Here is a 25,225-nt window from a genome sequence, read left to right on the forward strand (position 1 = left end):
TCTTGGAGATCGCCAGACATATGAGCCTAAATCCTCTGACTGTGTACTTGTGCTCATGAGCTGAGGTCGTATGTCAGGCATATGGCTAATGGAAGGATGTCCTTCAAGGATGCATCTGCAGTCCTTACAAATGGGTTGTCCTGTCGTCAGGCAGCCCTTCGGTCGGCCGGATTCCAAAGTCTGGGTCTGGCCTCGGCTGGTGTCGCACTTCACCCGACGTCATAGCTGCAGTTCTTCGGGTATAAAGGCATCAGCCGACGCCATTTTCCTCAGTCTTTCTTGCCGCGTGGCGCCCGAAGCAGAAGCTGTTCGCAAGTGCCGGTCGGTCAGAACCAGAGATTACTACTACCGAAGGCTTCTAAAAAGCTAAGTACCCCGTTGGGGACTCTTTCTTGCCTCAGCCGATGTCAGAAAAAGTGAATAACTGTTGAACTTGTGGGAAACAAATACCTCATAAAGATTTCCACTCTTACTGCTTACCTTGCTTAGGCCCAGACCACGACGTAGCAGCTGGTCTAGCCTGTGCTTCTTTCAACCGACGGACGCTTAGACGTCGGTCGGAATTTGCTGAAGAGTTTTTCGGCTCGCTTTGCTTACATTATGCCGCCGGATACTCCGACTACGCAAATTTCTAAAAGCGCGCGGAAAAGGACCGACACTCGCGGTCCGCGGTTTCGGCGAAACGCGGTTAAGCCAACAGAGTGTCTCGGTTTCGGCTGAAACCGAGTCCACGGTTCTTCCTTCGGCGAAAACTTACCTCTTACCGAGGCCTCATCTAGCTTGGCTGAATCTGCTACTGAAATCCCACCTGCTCTTGCAGGTTCACAGGATTTATCTGACACTATCCCTTTGGATATATCCACCCCTGCACGTGGAGCTGCTAGGCCTCCTGCATCCATGTCGATTAAGGCCTTTGCCAGGGCTAAAGCAGCAAAAACTACCAAAACTGTGCCTGCTAAGACCCCCTCTCACAGGCCTAGCTCTAGTTCACAAATGCTTAGTCTAGCAGAGGATCTCATTTCTTTGATCTGGGGATCCCAACCACATCCAGACAGGGCCTCTCACCCACCTCCAGAGAAGAGGACTAGAGTAGAGCCCCCTGAGCCAGTTTCTTCAGATGACTCCTCTGATGATTCAGATAATTCAAACCCTCCAGAGGGCCCCTTTTCTCCTGATGAGGACTCTGATGCAGAAGAGTCCATTCCTTCTGCCTCTCCGCCTGAGGAATTTTCTTTTGGGGAAACCTTGCATGCTATGAGGGAACAATTTCAATGGCAGGGCCAGGATTTTTAAGACTCTAGGAAAAGGCTTAGAACCTTTTTTGCATTTGCCACAGCATAGGCCTTTAGCCATTCCTCCAGTACTTACTGTTGTGGGTGATGCATTTAGTGATGCTTGTACTGCTCCTGATTCTCTACCTCCGGCCCCGGCTAAGCCCGATAGGTACTACAGGGTTCCGGACACACATTATCATTTGTATAAGGCCCCTTTTGCAGATCCCAAAACTATCTCCCAGGGACCCAAGGCTGTAGCAGCTACCTCTGCCAAAAACCCTCCCTCTGAAAGGGAATCTAGGGCCTTAGAGAGATGGGGTAAAAAAGTTTACACTTCTGCTACTCTTTCAGCTAGGGCCTTGAACTGCCAATTCCACATGATTCAGTATCAGGAATTTATGTTAGACCAGTTAACTAAAAAACTAACCTCTGATGAACCATTAGATAAAAAATCTGTACAGGAAATGGTACATAACATTCAGCAGGTCATTAATCATTCCTTAAAATGCGGCTATGATGCACTGGAGGCTTCCTTTAGATCAGCCATGACTGGCACAGTGATCAGAAGACATGCATGGGTTAAAAGAGCAGTCCTTACCAGACCATGTTAAATCAAAGCTCCTAGATGCTCCCATGGATAAGCTCAATTTGTTTGGCTCCCCTGCACAGCAGGTGCTGAAGAAGGTGGAAGAGAAAGCAAAATCTGTCCAGACAGTCAAGGATTTCTTGCAGGTCCAGCCTCCAAGGTTTAGCAGGAACTGGCCTTCCAAGAATTGGTCCTTTCCAGACACCTCCAGAGCTCCGAGAGGCAGGAATAGGCGCTCAAGAGGCAGGGGTCAATCCAGAGGTGCCTACAGGGGACGTCAGTGGCAAAATAACAACCAACGAGGTGCAGCCAAAGATCCAGCCACCACCACTTCCACAGGACAATCACAGTGACTTGGCTCTGGCACCGTCTACCAGGGAACAACTAGAAGCACCCTTAGGCGGGAAGCTATCCTTATTTTCAGTAAACTGGCATTACATCACAGGAGACAAATGGATTTTACAGACAATAGACCAAGGTTACAGGTTTCACTTCCATACTCTACCAAGGAAGAGAGGAATGCCAAACCTACCTCCAAATCAGAAGACAGAAGCTCTAGAACAAATAACTCACTTACTAAGGATGAGAGCTGTAGAAAGGGTACCATCTATGGAACAAGGGCAAGGATTTTACTCCAGACTCTTCCTGGTACCAAGAAAAGAAAACCAATGGAGACCTATTCTCGACCTGTCCGCTTTAAACACATACCTCATTGTTCCAAAATTCAAAATGCTGACCCTACAGCAGCTTCTTCCCATGCTGGGCAAGGAGTCTTGGCTGGTAACTCTAGATCTCAAGGAGGCATACCTGCACGTCCCCATACGACCAAATTGCAGAAGATACCTCCGATTTCTTGCAGGATCAGAGCATTATCAATTCTCAGCATTGCCCTTTGGCTTATCTAATGCGCCCAGAGTATTCACGAAATGCCTGGCATCAGTAATTGCTCATTGCAGGCTTCAGGGAATTCAAATTTACCCTTACCTGGACGACTGCCTGTTACAAGCGGACAACAAAAACAAATTAACAAAAGATTTGGAAAGGGTCATTCATCTACTACAAGCCCTGGGATACACAGTCAATATAAAAGTCAAGGCTGATACCATCCCAAAGGATAACCTTCTTGGGTGCAGATCTGGACACATCAAAACAAATGTCATTCCTGACAGTAGAAAAACAGGAGCAACTCCCTCTCTACTTCATGGCATTAACAAAGCAGAACCAGCTAACAGCAAGAAAACTCCTGCAAGCCCTCGGTTACATGGCATCCTGCATAATATTGGTTCCAAATGCCAGACTACATATGAGAAAGTTACAGTGGTACCTAAGGAATTTATGGTCTCAGCACAAGCACAGCCTAGAAACCCAAATTCCAATAATTCCATGCCTGAAGCAAGAATTCCAATGGTGGGCTCAGGCCTGTCAATTAAACAAGGGACTGCCCTTCCACAACACTCAGCCAAGCCAGGCCATCACAACAGACGCCTCAGACCTCGGTTGGGGGGCACACATGCTGGACAAGTACATACAAGGCTTATGGACTCAAGACCAGCTGCACCTACACATAAATCAAAAGGAAATGCTGGCAGTAAAACTGGCAATTTAGGCATTCAGACCATTTCTTCAACAGGGTCAACTGCTGATAAGGACGGACAACACCACAGTTATGTGGTACATCAACAAACAGGGAGGCACACATTCATACCCTCTATGCCGGATGGCAATGGACCTCTGGAATGTGGCCCTGAGCTTCAACATTCAGTTACAAGCAATTTTTGTGCCAGGAAAAGAAAATATACTAGCAGACATCCTAAGCAGAACTACCACGGATGCTCACGAATGGATGCTGCATCCGGACATCTTCAAAACCATTACAGGGAAATGGGGACTACCAGAAATAGACTTATTTGCATCCTCACACAACCACCAACTGAAAAAATTCTGCACAAGGACGTACCACCCACTTGCTTGGAAAGTGGACTCCCTATCCTTCAGTTGGAAAAACCTGACAGCATATGCATTCCCACCTCTTCCTTTGATGCACAAGGTGCTATTGAAGATCAAAGAAGACCATCCAAGGATCATCCTGATAGCTCCAGACTGGCCAAGGCAACATTGGTACCCATTACTGAGGAGCATGTCTCGAGAACAAATATGGCCTCTGCCCCTTGTTCCCCTGCTGTTAACACAGAACAACTTCAAAACCCTACATCCAAACCTGAAAACACTGCAGCTGGCTGCCTGGAGCATTACATAAGACCAAATAACCCAGATTTATCTCAAAGGGTTAAAGACATTATCTTGGAGGCTCGCAGACCCTCAACAAGAAAAAAATTATTCAGCAAAATGGAAAAGATGTCTCATTTGGAGTACTGCAAAAGGAGAAAATGTGGCACTGGTAAACATAGCTAACGTCCTGGAATACTTGGCAGAGCTCTTCCACAACGGCCTGTCCTATTCTTCCATTAAGATTCATGCATCAGCTATTTCAGCAGAATACAACTTGGATCCTCCAGTCTTCTCACATCCTCTACTCAGGCAGTTTCTGAGAGAAATTAAAAACGTAAAACCACCTAGGAAGCCACCATTGCCAGCATGGGACTTGAACTTTGTGCTAGAAAAGTTGACACTCCCTCCTTTCGAACCAGCAGCAACAGCAGAATTACAGTACTTATCATGAAAAACTGCTTTCCTGCTTGCAATCACTTCAGCAAGAAGGGTATCCGAGCTACAGGCATTAATGGCAGTACAGCCCTTCCTGATCTTCCATCAAGATAGTGTCCATGAGAACTAATCCTACTTTTATGCCAAAGGTGGTCTCCAGGGTATCTTTAAATCAAGCTATCCACCTACCTACATTCTTCCCCAACCCACAGAATAGGGGAGAAAGACTGTTGCATACCTTGGATGTACATAGACAATTATGTTACTACCTGGACAGGACCAAGAGCAATAGAAAAACTGACCAGCTACTGGTAGCATATGCAACAGGAATGGAAGGAAAAGCAATTTCGAAACAGACAATCTCTAAGTGGATAGGAAATTGCATTAGATTTTGTTATTCCTACCATGGGAAGAAAACTCCAGAAAACATCAGGCCTCACTCTACAAGGGCTACAGCCACTACCACAGCTTTTTTACGAGGAGTGGCTACCAAAGACATTTTAGAGGCTGCTACTTGGAACTCCGTGCATACATTTGCCAAGCATTATAATTTACCTTTATACTCCAGATCCCGAGCAGGTTTTGCCACTGCTGTTTTGCAAGGGATCTTAACTACACCATAATCTTATTTCTCCTCCTCCCCCAGTTTGGCTATGGTATTCTACCCATTTGTAAGGACTGCAGATGCATCCTTGAAGGACATAGTACAGTTTTGTACCTACCATAAATGTAGATGTCCGATAGGCATGCATCTGCAGTCAGGATTACCCACCCTCCTTCCCCTCTGTGGTACTCCTAGGGTATTTGCCCATCTTGTAGCTAGCTGGGGGAATCTATTATGGTGTATTTGTTTGTATATATGTACATACATGCTCTCTACTATTTGGAACCATTTGCATTTATCCAAATTTAGCCTTCCTAGAGGGCACCTGGCATCTGGGGCAAGAAACACTGAGGAAAATGGCGTCGGCTGATGCCTTTATACCTGAAGAACTGCAGCTATGACGTCGGGTGAAGTGCGACACCAGCCGAGGCCAGACCCAGACTTTGGAATCCGGCCGACCGAAGGGCTGCCTGACGACAGGACAACCCATTTGTAAGGACTGCAGATGCATGCCTATCGGACATCTACATTTATGGTAGGTACAAAACTGTACTTTTAGGGTTTGGTACCCTGGCTGGACATCAGTGTTAAAATCCCATTTGTTTGGAATACTACAACAGTGAACAGTACATGTAATATTGTGATAATTTCCTACACAGCTGTACTATGCCTTTGGTTATCATCAGTAGCTGCTACTGGGTTCATATGCTTCATAATGTAGGTTAAACAGGGAAAGAAGTTCCCTGGATGTTTTTAGGCATCCACAGGGAGCCTTTCTATGCAGTGTCTGTGAACAAGGCCACCAGCCATCTGAATTAATTTATGTGGGGTTTCTTGCGCCGTGATGGGTGTTTTATTACCAGACTGTTGCGTCCAGAAAGGAATGATTATGCTGATAGGGCTGTTAGCCAAAAACAGGGAAGAAATGGTACCACATGGCTATCATGGTGACTGGTAAGTGAATGGACCAGCTGTCACCATGGAGGGATAATGAATGAGGAAGAGAGTCCCAGATGGAAAGGAAGAAAAAAATGCAATGCTTTTTGTGAACTCCAGCACATGTAATGATTGGTTGTAATGTTTATTTAGAAGTTTGCTAGTATGTTTGTTTTAGAGATGTTTGTCATGTGTGTTTTTTTTCTCTCTCCACCTATGCATTGGTTCTATACCCTGTTCTTTACCATTCCCAGTACTTCTGACTTGCGTTGAGCCTTTCTGATGTCACAGGGTGGAGCCAGGTTTGTTATTTCCTCTCCCCAGCCAGGGCTGAGGTTGCAGCTGTTGTAGGTTAGCAACATTTTTCCAAGCTGTTTCCTTGGGTTTTGTTTGTTTTGGTAAGAAACAAGCTGGGGGGGGGGATCTCCATTTATGAGGATTTATTTCTTTGGGGGGTATATATCACTGTCTTGAGACCCATCTGTCATCCTTAACTGTTTGTAGGGATTATAGAAATGATGGCCATTGATGAGGATTTTGTAGATTAGTACAACCAGAAAGCTAGGAATGTGTGGTAAAACTAACCGCTTTTTGTGTTGGCAGGGATTGTGAAGAAGATCATCTAACTGCGAATGTTGAGAAAAGTGGTTTAGATTTATTGAGTGACACTGATGTAGACGGAGGTAATGACGCACATTTGGATTCAATTGAATTCAGCCAGGAAATACAGAGTAGTTACACAAATGAGGATGCGCATATTCAGGTAATTTCAACTGCTCTTAAACTGTGTAGCCTCATTATTCAATAGTTACCTGGATGTTTGGAAAAGTATAGATGGCTGTGTTTAAACTGGAGTTGTAGTGAATTAAGACAGCATGTAGTGTTGCACATAGTGCCTTTTTTCCCCATTTGCTTTTCTCCTGTCTTATTTCAGGCCATCTTTTGGTAGTGCATCCATCAGTCAGTCTGCTTTCTACTTGATGTAATTCATGTGTAGGATCCCACTTCTTGATGAGCTTTTGCTTACACAACTGAGGGCTTCCTCTTCTGATGTGTTGTCTTGTCGCAGTGCTTGGAGGCATGTAGGCTTTTTGCTGGTACACACCGTGTTGTCATTCCCCACATTGAATGTATTGCCTACTCAGCTCAACTATTAGGTCTTTTTTTTCTTGCTCTCATAGTAAGGATTTTGATTTATTGCATTATGGAAAACTTTGAGTCAGATGCGTAAAAAGTTCAAGCCTTGCAGATGTTCTTCATGTGAATCACTGTTGCAGTCATAACCTTTGGGAACTCTGCTGCAAGTGAGGTCTGACCTTAAGCTTAATTATCCAGAGCTTCGCATTCTTTTGTCCCTCAACAGCCTGTCTGCCTTCTGTTCTACAATGACATTGCCATTTTCACAGTACATAGAGTAGCAAGCCCTTACCATCTTCACTTTTCTGTTGCTATGTTACAGCCTTTTTTGCCATTTACTGCCGTGCTGTTATTAGGGGTGTTGCAATTCAGTCACTGTCCAATCTAGCCCGATAAATACTGTTTTTGGTTAAAGTTGTCTGTTTAGTAGTGAGGCTGTAATTGCTGAATTACTGTTTAGCCATGGTTATTGTGAGCTCACCTTTTGCATTCCCCATGTCTCTCAGAGGTTTGTCATCGTCCCATCTCATTGTTGTTGATATCCCATGATGTGTCTCATCAGAACGTCGATTTGTTCTTCCCTATCCCATGACTACTTTGACCATGGACTCTTCCATCTTGTGGTGCGGGGAATTGCAAAGGAAAGACAGTCCAAAGGCCCATTTGTTTATTAGTATTTTGGAGATGAGTGGTCCTTCTGGCACTGCAGACTCTTCACAGCTGTTTCCCCAAAGGTAAGATTTCTATTTAGATTCAGACCTTAGGTGTTAGTGGGGTATGTCGCACAATGAAAGACTAAGAGTGATTTTATGTGTAAGATTCCCTGTGGGGGATTTTGTTTAGGATATTTTGATTTCTCTCGTTTTTTTTTTTTTTGTGTTGGATTACATAAAAAAAAAAAAAAAAAAAAAAACTTAAAAGAAGGCAGGAAGTTCTTCAGATCTACCTTGATAAAAAAAAGAAACTAAGTCATTTTCATGCCCTACCAGATGCCCATCAGCACTTTTGTTTATGCATCTTGAGGAAGAAACATAGAAAATGTGAAAAGTGGGATCTGTGTGGAGATGGAGAAACTGGACACCAGGGAGGACTTTCATCCTGGCTAACTTCCTTAGGCCCTTTGGCTGTATCTGCTGTGGTGCCCTGGTTCTAGTGCTTGATATTACAAAGGGCTCTTGTAGTGCCTTTGGATAGGCTGCCATGTCATTGGTTGTATGTAAATTCTCCTCTGTCAAAACTACTTTACCTGTGGGTTGGTCAGTTAATTATTTCCCCTGGTGTTTTCATCTGAGGCACATTTCTTTGTCATGCCTGAGGATAGGGATATTCCTGCTACCCTGGTATGAGAGGATACCCAAGGTTGCAGGATTCTCTGATGCAAACCTTTGCTTCTTGAGAGGTGCCTCTTTCTATGATGGGGACCTGGATGTTTGATGATTGCCTACCATATTATAGGGTTTGGCAATATCCGGCAGTCAGAGTGTGGGTCCTTTGACCAAACACCTTTCTAGCCTGCTTTCTCAGACTAGCAGAAACGGGCACATGACTTTTTTTCCATTTTTAAAAACCGGCTGCCCAAGCTAGAATAACTGACCCTTTCTAGGGGTGCCCCTTGGATTCTGAATAGGGAAGCAGAATTATAATTCTTAGCTGTCCCCCCCCCCCTGTAGGCTTTGAGGACAACCCTTTTTTTCTAGTTTTTCATCAGGGGACATCTCATTTAAGTGCTAAGAGATGAGAATTTGTTCAAAACCAGAACACCTTGCCAAACACCAGGAGAGCAGAGTGTTAAACTTCTGTGGAAAGAAGGTATTCTCTTCAGTAGCTCGTCATTCAGAGCTGTAAAACTGTCTGACTTGCATTGTCAAACTGGTTGAAATCCTCTAACAGATGGAGTTGATTTAGGAAGAACACTGTTTGAGGAGCACTAGTCAGACTGGCCCATCCAGCCCTGCAGGTGGGCAGACATACAATGAAATATGGTTATGATGCTGTGGATACAGCATGTTGGGCTGCTGCTGTGGTGACTGTGATGGATGCATGGCTGAGGAAGGTGAAGGTGCCAGTCCTCAGTTCACCATTGCATAAGTTTATGCACTTTTGAAAGTTTTAGAAAGATTGAGAAAAAGAGTAATACTATGAAACAAGTTAACTAATTAAATGTTTTTTTTTCCCAAACCATGGTAGAGTAGGAACTGTTTCTCCAAACTGTCACCTTGTCCTATATCTGACCAAAGAAAAACAAGTAAAAATGGGGTAAAAGGCATTTCTGAAACATGGATAACAAGGTAATCGGAAAAAGGAAAGCATAAGGACCCTGCTTCAGAGCTAGGGCTGAGGCAGGGAGCAGAGGTTGCAGTCACATTTCTTCACCCTTTGTACCATATCCAACCCCCAGCTTTTAAATCCCCCTTTCCCAATACATATTTCCCCGGGATTGGGATAGGTCAGTTTTTTGCTTTTTGTTTAGATAAAAGTTGTGAGCCAGTTTGATGGTGCAGAGGCAGGGTATGTGTATGTGCACCACTGATAACCCGAGTTTAGGAATCCACTGAGGTTGCCTGTAGACTGGCTATGAGGATAGAATGAAGTACCCAATGATGAACACTCCTGCCCCAGGGAACGGGGAGTGAAAAGCCCAGTGCTGGGGCATCATGTTGTTGGATGCCAGGATCCTTTCAAAACAACATAGGTTTAATCCAAATAATGGCAACTATGTCCTGATGCCGTTGCACCAGCCATCTCCAGAGCTAGGATAATTGATTGGCCTTAAGTATTACTCTCAGGCTGTGTACTCGCTGCTCTCATCAGGTCCTTCTCTCCCTAAGCATAACAGAGTATTTAGGTTGACTTCCTGAGGAGTTGGAGGACTCTACTGGATGAGGTCACATCAGGGCACCCAGACGTGACCCTGTGCAAGGGTCGGGAACTGATGAGCATGGAAGGTGGAGAGAGCAGACTGAGACTGCCTTGAAGTTAAGAGGAAGTCAGTTTAGGCAGGTAAATAAAAATGTGAAGTTACCCAATGCATGTAGGTGCTTAAGATTGTTTTTGAGGATGCAGGTTGTAGTTCTTAACTGTTCTAAAATATCAAATGTCCGAGCTCTCCAGCTAAGTGCTTTTTTCTTAAAGATTTAATAGTTTGAGAGAGTTTTTTCTTCCTTATAACTTGTTCTTGTTGTTCTATATTGCTACCGCTCTACCCACAGTTATTTCTCTCTTACCATTGTTGGTAATTTCTTGGTATCTCTAACTTTCTACCTTTATGGTATCTTGTTACCATTGTTGGTATTTACTTTTTCTCTCCTCTATTTCCACTCTCTGTACCTTGTGTGAGAGAGTGATGTTCTTCATGTTTCACTGTTGCAGTCATTACATTTGGGTAATCTGCTGGCAGGTTGCCCTAAGTCGGCCTGAATTCCAAAGTCTTGGGTCCTGTGTCGGTTGCCGTCTCTTCTTCCATGACATCACGTTGTCAGAGGTATAAAACATGCAGCCGATGCAATTTTCTTTTGTCTTTCTTGCCGTGCAGTGCCCGAAGCAGAAGCATTTCGCAAGTGCCGGTCGGCCAACTACTGAAATATTCGAGTTTGAGTTTCAGAACCAAAGTCTTCACTAAAGCTAAGTACCCCACTGGGGAAACTTTTTTTTTGCTCCATACCGATGTCAGAAAAAGTTAATAATTGTATTACTTGTGGGAAGCAAATACCTCATAAGGATTTCCATTTATACTGTATTCCTTGCTTAGGCCCTGATCACATCGTGCCTGGCTGTCGGTTTTGTGCTAGATTTAACCAACGCACTATTAAGCGTCGGTGTATTTTTGCCATATTTTGGAAACAGATTTAACTACGCAGGAATGTCGTTGGATAGCAGTCCGACTGCCAGAGTACATAAAAAAACGCAAAGAAAAGGACAGAGAAAGGCAGTCGCGATCCAAAACTGGCGACGAAGCTTCTCCTAAGCCATTCGCAGGTTCGCCAGTACTCAGTGAGGCGCTTTCGCAGCCCCTGATACCTGCTACTTTTGAGTCACAGGCCTGTACTAACACCCATGTGGAGTCCGGCATGCCTCAAGATACTCAAGGTATTGGACCGACGGATCTGGAGCCACTGAGCAGGCACCAGCTTCTGATGGTGTATTCAGACCTCAACATTTATATATCAAACCGATGACAGCTACAAAACCAAAGACAAAACTTCTAAAACTAAAAAAACGACGCCTGAGCCCACGTGCACAGGCCTCTATGCCTAAACAGATGATCAAAATGGCTGAAGACCTTATTACCTTGATCAGGGGTACCCATCCCCCTCCAGATAAGAGGCCTAGGCAAGACACTGATTATGAATCTTCAGATCAGGTTTCTATTTCTTCTGATTCCTCTTCTGATCAGGAATTATGTATACCTCCCTATGAGGATTCTAATGCAGAGGAGTCTATACCATCTGCATCTCCTCCTGAGGATTATTCATTTGGAGAAACCTTGCATACTTTGAGGGACCATTTTCACTGGGAGAGTCAAGATTTCTCAGAATCAAAAAAGAGGCTCAGGGATTTCCTACTTCTCCCTCAGCAAAGGCCTTTAGCCATTCCCCCTGTTTTAGACATTGTGGATGATGTGTTTTTGGAGTCAAGCTTGTCCCCTGACTCCTTACCTCCGGCTCCCAGTAGGCCTGACCGATATTACAGGGTCCCTGACTCACATAAATTTTTATTTAGAAACCCTGCTGCTGATCCTGAAACTATTTCACAGGGTCCAAAGGGAGTTAAGGCCTCAACAGCAAAAATTCCTACTCCCTCTGACAGAGATTCAGGGGCACTGGACAGATGGGGAAAAAGGTTTATACATCTGCAACCTTGGCAATTAGGGCCTTAAACTGTCAATTTCGTATGCTTAAGTATCAACAACATGTTATGGGATTGCTGAAACAGAAAATGATGTTGATTTCTGAATGTGCAGAAAATAGGGTTGCAGGAATTATTGCATGCAATTGAACAGGTTGAAAAGCATACTTTGCATTGTGGTTTTGACTCCTTAGAGGCCTCCTGCAGGGCCACAGTTACTGGATCTGTGATTAGGAGGCATGCCTGGCTAAAGGAACAAAATTTGCCTGATAATGTTAAAGCTAAATTGCTAGATGCACCTTTACAGTATGATACTCTGTTTGATATTAAGGCAGAAGAGGTTTTAAAGAAAATGGAAGACAAAGCTAAGTCTGTGCAAACTGTTTAAGTCTTCTTACAAGTGCAGCCACCAAGATACAGTAGACACTGGCGTACAAAAAATCGGTCCTTTCCTGTGTCGGACAGAGCTCAAAGGGGCAAATCCAGATGCCCTAAGGGTTCCACATACCAGGCGCAAGATTCGTACAGGTCAAAGCAATGGGGCAGTTCTACCTCCAAGTCTGGAGGAGATAAAGTGCAAACCTACAGAAAATAGTCCTAATGACTTCCCTCTGCCTACACCAAGCACTTATCTTTTGGCAGCACCCTTAGGGGGAAAATTAGCACTTTTTGCTCAAAATTGGCAGTTAATAACCCAGGACAAGTGGGTACGAAACATTGCATCTCAAGGATACAGATTCCATTTCCCCACTCTGCCAATTGCAAACGGTTGGCCAGATCTGCCAAAAAATCAATGGGCAGAGGCACAGAAACAGGTTACGTCCCTCATGGATATGTGGGCCATTCAGCCAGTACCAGAACAGGAAAAAGGACAAGGTTTTTACTCAAGAATGTTCTTGGTACCCAGAAAGGACAAGGCCTGGCAGCCAATACTGGATTTATCGATTTTGAACACATACCTGGACATTCCAAAATTCAGAATGCTGACTTTACAGCAACTTCTGCCCATGCTGGGCAAGAATGCTTGGCTGGTGACATTAGACCTAAAAGAGGCATACCTGTATGTCCCAATAAGACAATCGTGTAGAAGATACCTCAGATTCAAGGCTGGCTTAATGCATTACCAATTCTCTGCACTGCACTTCAGCTTATCTACTGCACCCAGGGTCTTTACAAAGTGCCTGGCACCAGTAATTGCATTTTGCAGACAAATAGGTATACAAATATATCTTTACTTGGACGACTGTCTCATTCAAGCAGAGAACAAGGACATTCTTCTTCAACATCTGGCGTTTGTGAAAAGGCTTCTAACATGCCTAGGGTACACAATAAACCAAAAGAAATCACAACTGGTACCTTCTTAAAAGATAACATTCCTGGGTGCAGGCTTGAATACACAACTGCCCAGATGGCTTACCTCACTCCAGACAAGCAAAGGCAACTGACTACTTACTTCAAACTGATGGCAACAAAAACCCAGTTATCTGCAAGACAAATTCTGCAGGCTTTGGGCTTCATGGCATCCTGCATCCTACTGATTCCATGTGCAATACTGCATATGAGGAAACTTCAATGGTACCTAAAAGGTTTATGGAGTCAACATTCTCACAGTCTGGAAACAATGATTCCTCTCATTCCCTGCCTACAACTGGAGTTTCTGTGGTGGGCAAAGGCATGTCACCAAAACATGGGACGGGCCTTTACTCTACCCCCTGCCAGCCAAACCTTAACAACAGACGCATCAGATTATGCTTGGGGGACCCACATGGCAGGAAGATGCATTAAGGGCATATGGACCCCAAAACAAATGCATCTACATATTAACCAGAAAGAGATGCTAGCTGTTCAAAATGTCCTAACAGCCTTCAAGGACCTACTTTATCCAGGACAACTACTAATAAAGACGGACAACACCATGGTCATGTGGTATGTGGTGTGTTGCAGATTAGCCATGGCACAGTGGGACACGGCTTTGACCTACCAAATACATCTTCAAGCTCAATTCCTGCCAGGAAAGCAAAATACTCTGGCAGACTATTTAAGCAGAAACCTTATGGATCCTCACGAGTGGAAACTAAATCCACAAGTCTTCAGCATGATAACAGAGAAGTGGGGGAGCCCAGACATAGATCTATTTGCCTCTCCTCAAAATTATCAATTGAAAAGATTCTGCACAAGGACTTATCACAGACAAGCATGGAAAGTGGACGCCCTATCCTTCAGTTGGAAAAACCTATCAGTTTATGCCTTTCCTCCTCTGCCTCCTCTTCCCAAGGTCCTCCTAAAAGTCAGACAAGAGAAGCCAAAGATGATACTAATTGCCCCAGACTGGCCCCGCCAATACTGGTACCCAATCCTAAAGAACTTGTCTCAGTACCCAGCTTGGACCTTACCTCAAAGACCTCAACTGCTGTCCCAGCAAAACAATCAGATCCTGCACAATCAACTCCAGACACTGAACCTGGCAGTATGGCTGATCATGTAGTTATTCAAACAACACCTCTCAGTAAAGCTGTGATGGATGTCATTTTGGAAGCCAGAAGGCCTAGTACTAGAAAATCTTATGCTGATTAATGGAAGAGATTCTGTGCTTGGAAACGAGCACAAGGAACTGATACAGCAGAACCAAATATTCCTCAGATGTTACAATGCTTAACTGAGATGCTTGACAAAGGCCTATCTTTCTCATCAATTAAAATCCATGCCTCTGCCATTTTGGTTCAGTACAATACAGAGCCAAGTTATCTTTTCTTCTTTTCTCATCCTTTACTAAAGCAGTATCTTAGAGGAGCCAAAAATGTAAGGCCTCCTAGAAGATCACCATTACCTGCATGGGACCTCAATTATGTGTTGGAAAAGCTCCCCTGTCACCATTTGAACCAGCTGCTACTGCTGATATAAACTTCTTATGTAAAACAGCTCTGCTACTAGCAATTACTTCAGCAAGAAGAGTTTCAGAGCTACAATCCCTCATGGCTGTAGAGCCTTTTATCATATTTTAGCTAGACAGGGTGTGTCTGAGGACAAATCCTACATTTATGCCTAAGGTGGTTTCCATTGTGGCTCCTAACCAAACAATTCATCAGCCAACCTTTTATCCAAATCTGCAGAACAAGGGGGAGAGAATTCTGCATTCCTTGGACGTACACAGACAGCTAAGATTCTACTTGAGCAGGACTACAGCTCTAAAAAAAATTTGAGCAATTACTAGTGACATATGCTGCAGGATCAGAAGGAAAGGCTATTTCAAAGCAGACAGTTTCAAAGTGGATAAGCCACTGCATCCGTTTCTGCTACTTAGACCATGGTAAACCTGTGCCCAAGGGCATTAGGTCTCATTCCACCACAGCTGCAGCTACTTCAGCAGCCTTTCTCAGAGGAGTACCAACCAAAGACATTCTAGAGGCTGCTACTTGGAGTTCTGTTCACACCTTTACAAAGCATTATCATTTGCCTCTCTACTCTAAGTCCAGGGCAGGCTTTGCCACTGCAGTTCTGCAGGGCCTTATAGCCGCACCTAATGCTGTTTAGCTCCAGCCTCCCAACCATAGCTTTGGATTCTACCCAAATGTAATGACTGCAACAGTGAAACACGAAGAACGTAGTACAGTTGTGTAGACTTACCATAAATGTAGATGTTCGTGTGTATTCACTGTTGCAGTCCAGGTTACCCTCCTGTCATCCCCTTCTACAACCTGTGTGTTGTATTTGCTTGTAGATGAAGGTAAAGTTTATATTGATGCATGTATGTATATGTATATATATATATTTGTTTTTTTTTTTGCTGCCATTTTGGGGGCACCTGACATCTGGGGCAAGAAAAACTAAAGAAAATGGCGTCGGCTGCATGTTTTATACCCCTGATGAACTGACGTCATGGAAGAAGAGACGGCAACCAACACAGGACCCAAGACTTCGGAATTCAGGCCAACTGAGGGCAACCTGCCAGCAGATTACCCAAATGTAATGACTGCAACAGTAATTACACTCGAACATCTACATTTATGGTAAGTGTACACAACTGTACATTTTGGTATGTCTGAAAAGAAGGGAACTACGGGATTTAAACACTGCTCTTCTTGCAGTGGTAAACTACCGAATAGTGACCTCCATGAGGAACGTGTTTACTGTTTGGGGATTCCGCATTTGTCTGCGAAACCCCCTTGTGATATCTGCGCTAGTTTCAGTCAGCGGATGCTGAATGAACGTCGTAAGAAACTTATTTTAATGGGCCTGCTTGCTTCGTCTTTCTCGGAGGCCATTTCTGCGATGAAGGTCTCACCCCTTCTAGCTTCGGATAAGAAATGTCCTCATTCGGACCCCTCTTCACTGGCCTGTGACAGTGGTAAAGGTCAAAAGCACAAGGCCCATAAGTCATAGTCTGAGCACCGTTCTGCCTCCTCGGTGCCGACTACTACATTGGCTCCGAGCTCAGCTCCAGTAAAGTTTACCAAGGTAGCCTCATTGGCGCCCACACTGGCACCGACAATTACGGCACCGCCTACGTCTGCGATACTGACCAGTATGATGTCTTTGATACCGACTAGTATTACATCTTCGATACTGACAAGTATTTCCTTTTCTTTATTGGCATACCCGTTTCGATCCCGTTATCTGTTCCGACAACGGCTTCGGAACCATTACTATTGACCCCGTTATCGGTTCTGACAACGACATCGGAACCGTTCAGATCGTCCACTCCTATAGTGACGACTTCTCCGAGCCCTTTCACTGCTCCGACCATACCGTTATTACCTGTTGCAAAATTGGAATCGTCTGTGTTGTTCTGCGACACACCACAGACCCGATACTCATCCAATGTGGACCCGTTTTCCGGACAAGCCTGCAGCCCTTTTTTGGACCAACCTGACTCCCCTTCAGGTGCATCGGTGAGATCCACCAGGAGTCTTTCCGAATTGGATGTGGTGCGGCTTTTTGATCAGCTGCTGACTGCTAGGGAGTCTCAAACCCGCCTAGACCCTATCCCACTCCTGGCTTTGGGTCTATTTCTCTGGCAACCCCTACTTACTCTCCTCCCTGTGATCCCTTGGTTCAGAGGCTCATCTACCCAACTTTTAAAAGAGGAATTCCTTCCTCAGCACCGACAGCAACTCGGTCTGAGGCTCAGAGATCCCTTTGGGTGCCATTTCCATCGGAACCCACCCTTCCTCAATCTCATGGTTGGGGGGGGTTGAGCCCCTGGTCCCGGTGTCGAATCCGATGGTTATGTTGGCCCCGACTTCGGAGCAGAGGGTGAATTCCGCTCTGAGCTTGATTGAGGCTCCATCCCGGGGGGGGGGGGGCGTCTGGAGCAGGGTGTGACCCCGGTTCCGATTCAGTCATCTTTGGTTCCGGGCTCCCATTCCTCTTCGGGCAGGCCCGCTTTCTGGGTGATGGAGAGGGCTCTTGCTGCCAGCAATCCTCCACAGTTGGTTATTCCCCCAGTTCCCTCTGAGCCGCAGCTGCCAAAGTCCAGCCCCCAGCACTCTGAGAGCGCCAGGCCCAGGACATCCCTGTTAAGGGCATTTCACTTTCCGAGTCTTCTTTAGATGTTTCCACCGAAGAACCCCTTCGGAAACTGGTGTGTAAGAGGAGACACACGGACTCCCCGGAAGAGTCACTCACAGAGGATATGGATTACGATGAAGGGGAAGGGTCCCCACGGTCGCCTCCTGACGAGGCCTCCTTCGTGGATATGGATTGAAACAGAGGGGTGGCCGGAAGTCCTCAACCCCTTCATCAGAGGAATCCGTATTCCTGCAGGCCTTTCGCTCTCGGCTCTCTACTTCTTGGGTGACCCCCCTCCCCCTGCCGATGAGCTGGTTACGCTCATCGTGCAACGGGCTTGGAAGAACCCTGACTCCATTGAGGCCATCCTCAGGAGATCAGACGAAGTTTTCTACTCTCCAGAGGATCATCCCCATTGGTCCGGAGGCTTGCCAGTGGACGCTATGGTGGTGGCGGCTGCCACGAAAAAGGACCTTGCAGAAGAGAGTCCTGTTTATCCGCCCAACAGAGTCCCAGGAAGTGAGTCTTTGCGTCAGCGACCTTCGCGGTTAGGTCTCTGAACTTTATGGCACATTTTATGAGGCTACAGAGAGATTTTATCTCCGAACTCTCGCGGGTCAAGTATCGGATGGAGCACGAGATAAGGTTGCTTCCCAACTTGCCATCCAATAATCCATATCCAATTCATCCATGAGGTTGCTGTCACACACAATCGAACTCTCGCGGGTCAAGTATCGGATGGAGCACGAGATAAGGTTGCTTCTCAACTTGCCATCCAATAATCCATATCCAATTCATCCATAAGGTTGCTGTCACACGCAACCGAAGGAGCAGCTAGAGCTGCGGGTGCAGGCGTAGTCATGAGACGTCAAGCCTGGATGTGCATCTGTGACCTCGCGGACTCCAAGTCTTCCTTCCTAAATGCCCCTATCGAGCCTTCGGCTCTGTTTGATGCGAAGGTCAAGGATACACTAGCCAGATGCGAGCAACACGGGAAGACCTTGTATGCCATTGGCCTACATTTCTCCAGACCTCCGTGTTCATTCTCTAGGAACCAGAGGAGAGGATAAATGTGGCACAAAAAGTCTCAAGGTCCTTTCCGAGACTCACTTGGCGAGGATTCCTCTAGAGGCAGAGGGGGTGCCAATAATGGAAGATGTCGTTTTCTGGGCTGACGGGGGTCCCCGGAACCAAGGCTCCAGAGTTTCCTTCTCAGGTAGACCATATCAGCGCTCCTGATGCACTGCCCGATTGCTTTCCTCTGAAAGCAGTCGGGGCACATTTCTCTCTGTACCAAGATGCCTGGCTGTCCATTATGAACGATCAGTGGGTGCAGAGAATCATCACCAGAAGCTACCATATTCCATTAATCTCCTATCCATGACCTCCAAAATCCCTTCCCGATACTCCACCCAGTCAAAGGGAGGAGGCAGCTTCTGAGATACGAAAGCTACTTCAAAAATGAGCCATCCAAAAGGTCCCCTCAGATCAGTGCGGATCAAGGTTCTACTCAAGATACTTTTTGGTGCCAAACAAAACACGGGACTGGAGACCCATTATGGATCTCAGTCATCTAAACAAATCAGTAGTTCAGACCAAGTTCCGCATGGTCACGATTCAGTCCATCCTCCCCCATCTGCAGGAGGGTGTGTGGATGTGCTCATGAGATCTCCGGGATGCATATTACCATATCAAGATGGACAAGCTCTCCAGGAGCCTCCTTCGCTTCCGGCTGGGAGACGATCACTACCAGTTCAGAGCCCTGTCTTTCAGTCTCTCGATGGCCCCCAGTGTGTTCATGAAATGTCTGGTAGTGGTAATAGCTCATCTGAGACTTCAGGGATTCCAGGTGTTTCCATATCTAGACGATTGGCTCCTCTCCGCCCCCACCAAGAATCTCCTGGTCAGGGCCCTCCGCTACAACTTTCCGCTAGTGGAGTCATTAGTCATCACCATACACTGGAAGAAATCAAACCTCCATCCATCACAACAACTGGAATTCATAGGGGCAATATTCAACACGGTCAAGCCTGATTTCTCTTCCTGCCCACAGGCTTCAGAGACTCAGGGCACAAGTTCAGGAGATACTCTGCCAAAGCAAGGTGTCTGCAAGGGAGATGCTTCAAGCCTTAGGATCTATGGCCACAGCCATCCCCATATTCCCCTTAGCCGGACTGCACATGAGATTACTACAATGGCTCCTTCTGGCCCAGTGGATACCCAGTCTTCACCCCCTGGACTTAAAGGTTCTCATCACTAACATTTGCAAACAAGATAGTCTCTGGTGGATGCATACAGATGAAAATCTTTGGTGTCGTCCCTTCCAAGTTCCACAGCCCAGTGCCACTGTGACCACGGATGCCTCCCTGATGGGGTGGGTGGGCCACTTCCAGGGAATGTCAGACCAAGGCACGTGGTCCGATGTAGAGATCAATTTGCATATCAGTGTCCTGGAGTTAAGAGCAGTCCTGTTGGCGTTGCAAGCTTTTCATCTGCCGCTTCCATCCAGAACCATTGCTGTCCAGTCGGACAACATGTCCGTGGTCTGGTACATAAACAGGGAGGGACCAAGTCTTACCTCCTTTGTCGCAAAACCATGAGAATTTGGCAGTGGGTGATAGCTTCCTGATCGCAATGTACATCCCTGGGAGCTCCAGCAGGATTGCGGACAGACTGAGCAGATGCATACTTCATCCGCACAAGTGGTCTCCCAACCCGAATGTGACGACGGACATTTTCAGTCGCTGGGGCCAGCCATGCTGCAACCTTTTCGTCTCCCCTTCAAATTTGAAACACAGCAGCTGTTTTGCCCTCTTTCCCCCTCTCGAGGAGTCACCGAGAGATGTTCTAGTCCAAGATTGGCCCATGGGTCTCCTTTATGCTTACCCTCAGTTTCCTGTGATTCCCCTCTTTCTGCGGAATGCGATTCGGTTGAGAAGCAAAGTGATCCTCATTGCTCCATTTTGGCCTCGTCAAGTGTGGTTTCCCTTCCTTCGACCTCATCTATTATGAACTCCTTGGATCATAGACACTCGACGGGAACTATTTTTTCACCCCCAAGAACTGACTCCTCCGAATCTGTCCATCCTCAAGCTGACAGCTTGGTTTCTCTACTTCCGTTAGTTGCCAGGCAAGAAATCCTCTCTTCATGTGTTCGGGATATTATTTTGGCTTCTCATAAACCATCCACCAGAAAACTTTACAAGGATAAATGGAAAAGATTCTCTATTTGGTCACGTAATCAGGAGCTAGACCCGTTCGCAGCCCCCGTGGCCACTATTCTTCATTACTTGGCTGAGCTGTTCGACAAAGGTGCCTCGGCTTCTACCATCCAAGTCCGTCTAGCAGCTAATTAACTTCAGCAAGAAGAATTTCGGAATTACAAGCATTATATATCAAGAGCCCTTATCTGATCTTTCATAAGGACAGAGTATTTCTTCGAACTAACCCATCCTTCCTCCCCAAAGTGGTTTCTGACTTTTCCATTAACCAGTCCATTGAGCTGCCAGTGTTTTTCCCAAATGTCTCGAACAAAGGAGACTACTGCCTACATTCCCTGGATGTTCATAGACAATTACACTTTTATCTTGACCGAGCTAAATCATTCCGCAAGTCAGACCAGTTTTAAGTTTCCTTTGCAGGCCCTAGAATGGTAGGTGCAGTATCAAAAGTTATTTTGTCTAAATGGTTCAGGGATTGCATTTCCTTCACATATTCACTTAGAGGGATCTAAGCTGGGCTAACTCAAAGCTCACTCAACCAGCGCTATTGCAGCATCTGTTGACTTCCACATTAGGGCCTCCATGGATGACATTTGTGCAGCTGCCATTTGGGCTAAGCCCCCACACTTTTATCAAGCATTACAAATTGGATCTGATCTCCAGGGGAAGAGCGACCTTTGGCTCAAGGGTTCTCAGGAATATTTTTCCGTAAGGGCCACCCAGGTTCTCCAAGTAGCTGGGGACTCTGTCCCATCAGTGATGAATAGGAAGAAGATTAACAAGTTCAGATAAAGAAGTTGTCTTACCATAACATTCTGTCTGAGTTGTTGATCTTCTTCCAGTCATCACACCCTCCCACCGACCCCCTCCTAAGGTTCCTGGCGGATCTTCTGAGTCTTCGTGGTGTATTAGGGTTTCTGCGCAGAAATGGCCTCTGGCTTATTCTTTCTCTATATGTTGCATGCAAACTCGATCTGATGTAACTGAGCAAAAGGCATTGTGGGTAGCAGCTTAGCTTGACAGTTTTTGGTGCATGCAAGCTTGGTATAAGGCCGACTCGGTTTCGAGGGCTCGGAACCGAACCCGTCAGTGATGACTGGAAGAAGATCAGCAACTCAGATGGAACATTATGGTAAGACACAACTTTTTTTTCTTTTTTTTTTTTTGCAGAAAAGCAGTTACAACAGTAGCAAAAACACTTTAAATGCAGTACAAGCTAGCACACTTGAGTGTGTAGCAATATTAAGGCAGATGCAGTTTAAATCAATTGAATTGTACAGGTTATCGGTCACGTTAAAGGTGGGAAGTTTAGAAATGATTTATTGTGGTCTCACTTTTTTTATTACAAAAACCCGGCATTTTAACAGGGGCATGTACACTTTTTATATCCACTGTAGCTGGTTCAGAAGCCAGTGAAACGGGGAGTGTTCATTTGTGTATGCCCCAACTGTGTATGCAGGGGAGGGGGAAGACCGCCATACTGTGGTACTGGCTGAAACACGAAGACTCTGAGTGCTTAAAACATAAATTTAGAGAAATGTGTAACCCCAAACGAATATTACAATGGAAGGACACATATTTTACACAAAAGATCGAAAGTCTGGTGAAACATTTGCAGCATATGTAACTGACTTAAGAAACAAGGCAAAAAATGTCCAGATTTGGTGATTTAAGAGAGAAGTTAATAAAAGGCAGGCTTGTGTGTAGTATTAAATATGATGCAGTGAGAAAGATTTTGCTTTGTGACCCTGATTTAACTTTGAATAAGGCCATAGAGATTTGTCAGATATACAAGCTCACAGAGAATCAAACAAATATGCTTACAGATGAGAAGAGCATGCTTGCGGTGCCTTCCAGTGCTAATGTTGGTAGTGTGCAGCATGAGGTTAAAAGATACAGGCCTAAGGGCGCGGCCATACCCTGAGCATCCCTAGCAAAACCCAGAGCAGCTACAGTAAAACCTAAGGCACAGTCAGCAAAGCAGAGGGGTGAGTCACAAAACTTGTGACAGGCCTCATAGTCAACTGTTGTAATTGTGGGAGGTAGCCATGAGCCTAAATGAGAGAAGTGCTTAGCTTTTGGTCAGCAGTGTCACACATGTAAAACGTGGAATCATTACAAAAGGCTCTGTAAATTAAAAGGGGCATATTCTTTTTTTAAAACAGAGCATTCAAAGAGGCAAGTGGATCAACTAGAAAGCTGTGAGCCTACTTTTTATGTTAATGGTGTGTCTTTGCTTAATGAAACAGTCAGTGCAGTAGATTTGTTGGCAAAGAGTGAAGTATTTTTTACTTTTCTGATTAATGGAAGACCAGTAGAGCTCATATTTGACACTGGTTCGGAGTAAAGGCTGGTGAGAAGCTTGATCTGGAAGTGTGCAAAGCTCGCTGCTTATGGTGGTGAAGAAATTCAAACCGAAGGCTGAGTAGTGCTTTCATGTTCTGCTGGGATCAGCTATGACTTGTAGTTTTACGTAATTGAGACACGTGCAGTCATTGTTAGGCCTCAAGGACAGATTGAAAATGGGACTGTTTTCATTTAATGTAGAAGTCCACCATGTAAGTACATGTAACAGCAAAAAGTTTGCACAGAATATGCTGATCTTTTTGAAGGCAAGTTGGGCAAACTCCCAGTTGTGTACTCCATGAAGTTAGATCACAAGGTAAGCCCAGTTATCAGACCAGTATGGAAAGTTCCAGCAGCCATGCAATGCAGAGTCAAAGCTGAGCTAGACAGAATGGTGCGTCTAGGAATAATTTGTCCAGTAGAATAATCAACTGAATGGATATCCACAGTGTAGCTCGTAAGAAAGGCTCAGATGATATTAGAATATATATTGATCCAAGAGATTTGAGCAAAGCACTAAAACAACCTTATCCACTGTGTACAGTCGAGGAAGTTGCCGCTCTTATGCCAAATGCCACTGTTTTTTAGGTCTTGGATGCAGAAAGTTCATTTTGGCAAATTTTGCTTGACCGAAAATCTTCACTGCTGACCACTTTCAGTAAACCATTTGGGAAGGTACAGATTTTTGAGAATGTCATTTGGGGTTAGATTATGCCAGTGAGGTCTTTCAACGTGCGATGGAGCAATTTTTTCTGGCTGTCCATGTACGATTATCATAGATGATATTCTTGTAGGAGGCAATGGTGAAGTCAAACATGATAGAAACCTCAGGAAAGTTCTGGAATATGCTTGTGAAGTGAATCTTAAGCTAAATCCTCAGAAATGCAAATTCAGGCTACAAGAAGTTACTTAAGTTGGGTCATTTGTTTACCAGTTCAGGCTTACAAACCAGATCCTTCTAAAGAAACTGCAATTCCCGAGATGCCATCTCCAGACAATGTCACTTCCTTGCAATGTTTTCTTGGTATGGTCAACTATTTGTGCCAGTTTATTCCAGATTTTAATGACCTTTCAGTACCGCCAAAAGAGCTGACACGCAAAGATGCAACTTAGTCCTGGTTGAAACAACACCAAAAAGTATTTGATGTCCTGAAACAGAGAAGTGCCAGTCCACCCACTTTAAGATACTATGATATTTACAAACCTGTAACTCTTTCTTGTGATGCTTCAGAGTTTGATCTTGTTGCAGTCATTCTTCAATAGGGCAGACTAGTAACCTGTGCATCCAGAACTCTAACCCAAACCAAGATGCAATATGCTCAAATAGAGCAAGCGCTGTTGGCAATTGTTTGCATGTTCGAAGTTCCATGATTATATTTATGACCAACCTATTCAAATCGAGACTGACCACCAACCTTCGATTACGATTTTGAAAAAGCCAATAGAGACAGCTCCTGCTAGATTGCAATGCATAATGCTGAAATTGAAAAAGTACAATTTTCACTTGGTTTACACAAAAGGCAATCTTTATCTTGTTGATACTTTGTTCAGATCACCCAGAAAAACTACTGAACAGCATGAAAATGAACAACCTGATTTTGAAGTCATGAAAGCGAGAAACTTTTCTTCCACATATCTTGATGAGCTCAAAACTCGCGCAGCTTTAATACCTCTCAACTGTACAGTTTTTCCTCAGAATGCACAGATTGTGCTCATATTTGTAGTCCATTTTTTCATAAAATTACACTTTTCTGGCAAATTAGTGGTAAATCATTAAAGATTGAAGTTAGAAAATAGACAAACATTTGAGTTTCAGACTTCAAATCCTTCAGAATATTCATGCCAATGCAAAACCTGTTCTGTCAACTTTCTAAGTTTGTAAGAGCAATATTTAAAAATTGTCCTTATTTTTGGGCCTTTGTCCCAGTTTTATTTATGGCTTTGCCCAGATTTCTTGCTCTAAGAGGTTGAGAGGTATGCTTCAGATCCAGTTCTCCATAAGCTCAACCACTTTTATCAGTCGGGGATGGACGTCAAAGCAGTCTTGTTTACCACTAGATGTGCAGCAGTATTTTCCTTGCAGAGATGAGATTTTGATGGAAGA

General features: G+C 44.9%; 1 protein-coding gene across 1 annotated transcript in view; it reads left to right on the top strand.

The window, feature by feature from the left end:
* The window catches only part of FAM13B (family with sequence similarity 13 member B), a 2,585,606-nt gene that overhangs the window by 1,080,662 nt on the left and 1,479,719 nt on the right, over nt 1–25,225 (top strand). The window contains exon 10 of the mRNA XM_044069837.1: nt 6,668–6,827. Within this exon, the coding sequence (XP_043925772.1) occupies nt 6,668–6,827 (160 nt within the window). The remainder of the gene's footprint in view (nt 1–6,667; nt 6,828–25,225) is intronic.

The sequence above is a fragment of the Protopterus annectens genome, chromosome 4.part0 (genome assembly GCF_019279795.1).
Source record: "Protopterus annectens isolate FY-2018-M chromosome 4.part0, PAN1.0, whole genome shotgun sequence".
Lineage (NCBI taxonomy): Eukaryota > Metazoa > Chordata > Ceratodontiformes > Protopteridae > Protopterus > Protopterus annectens.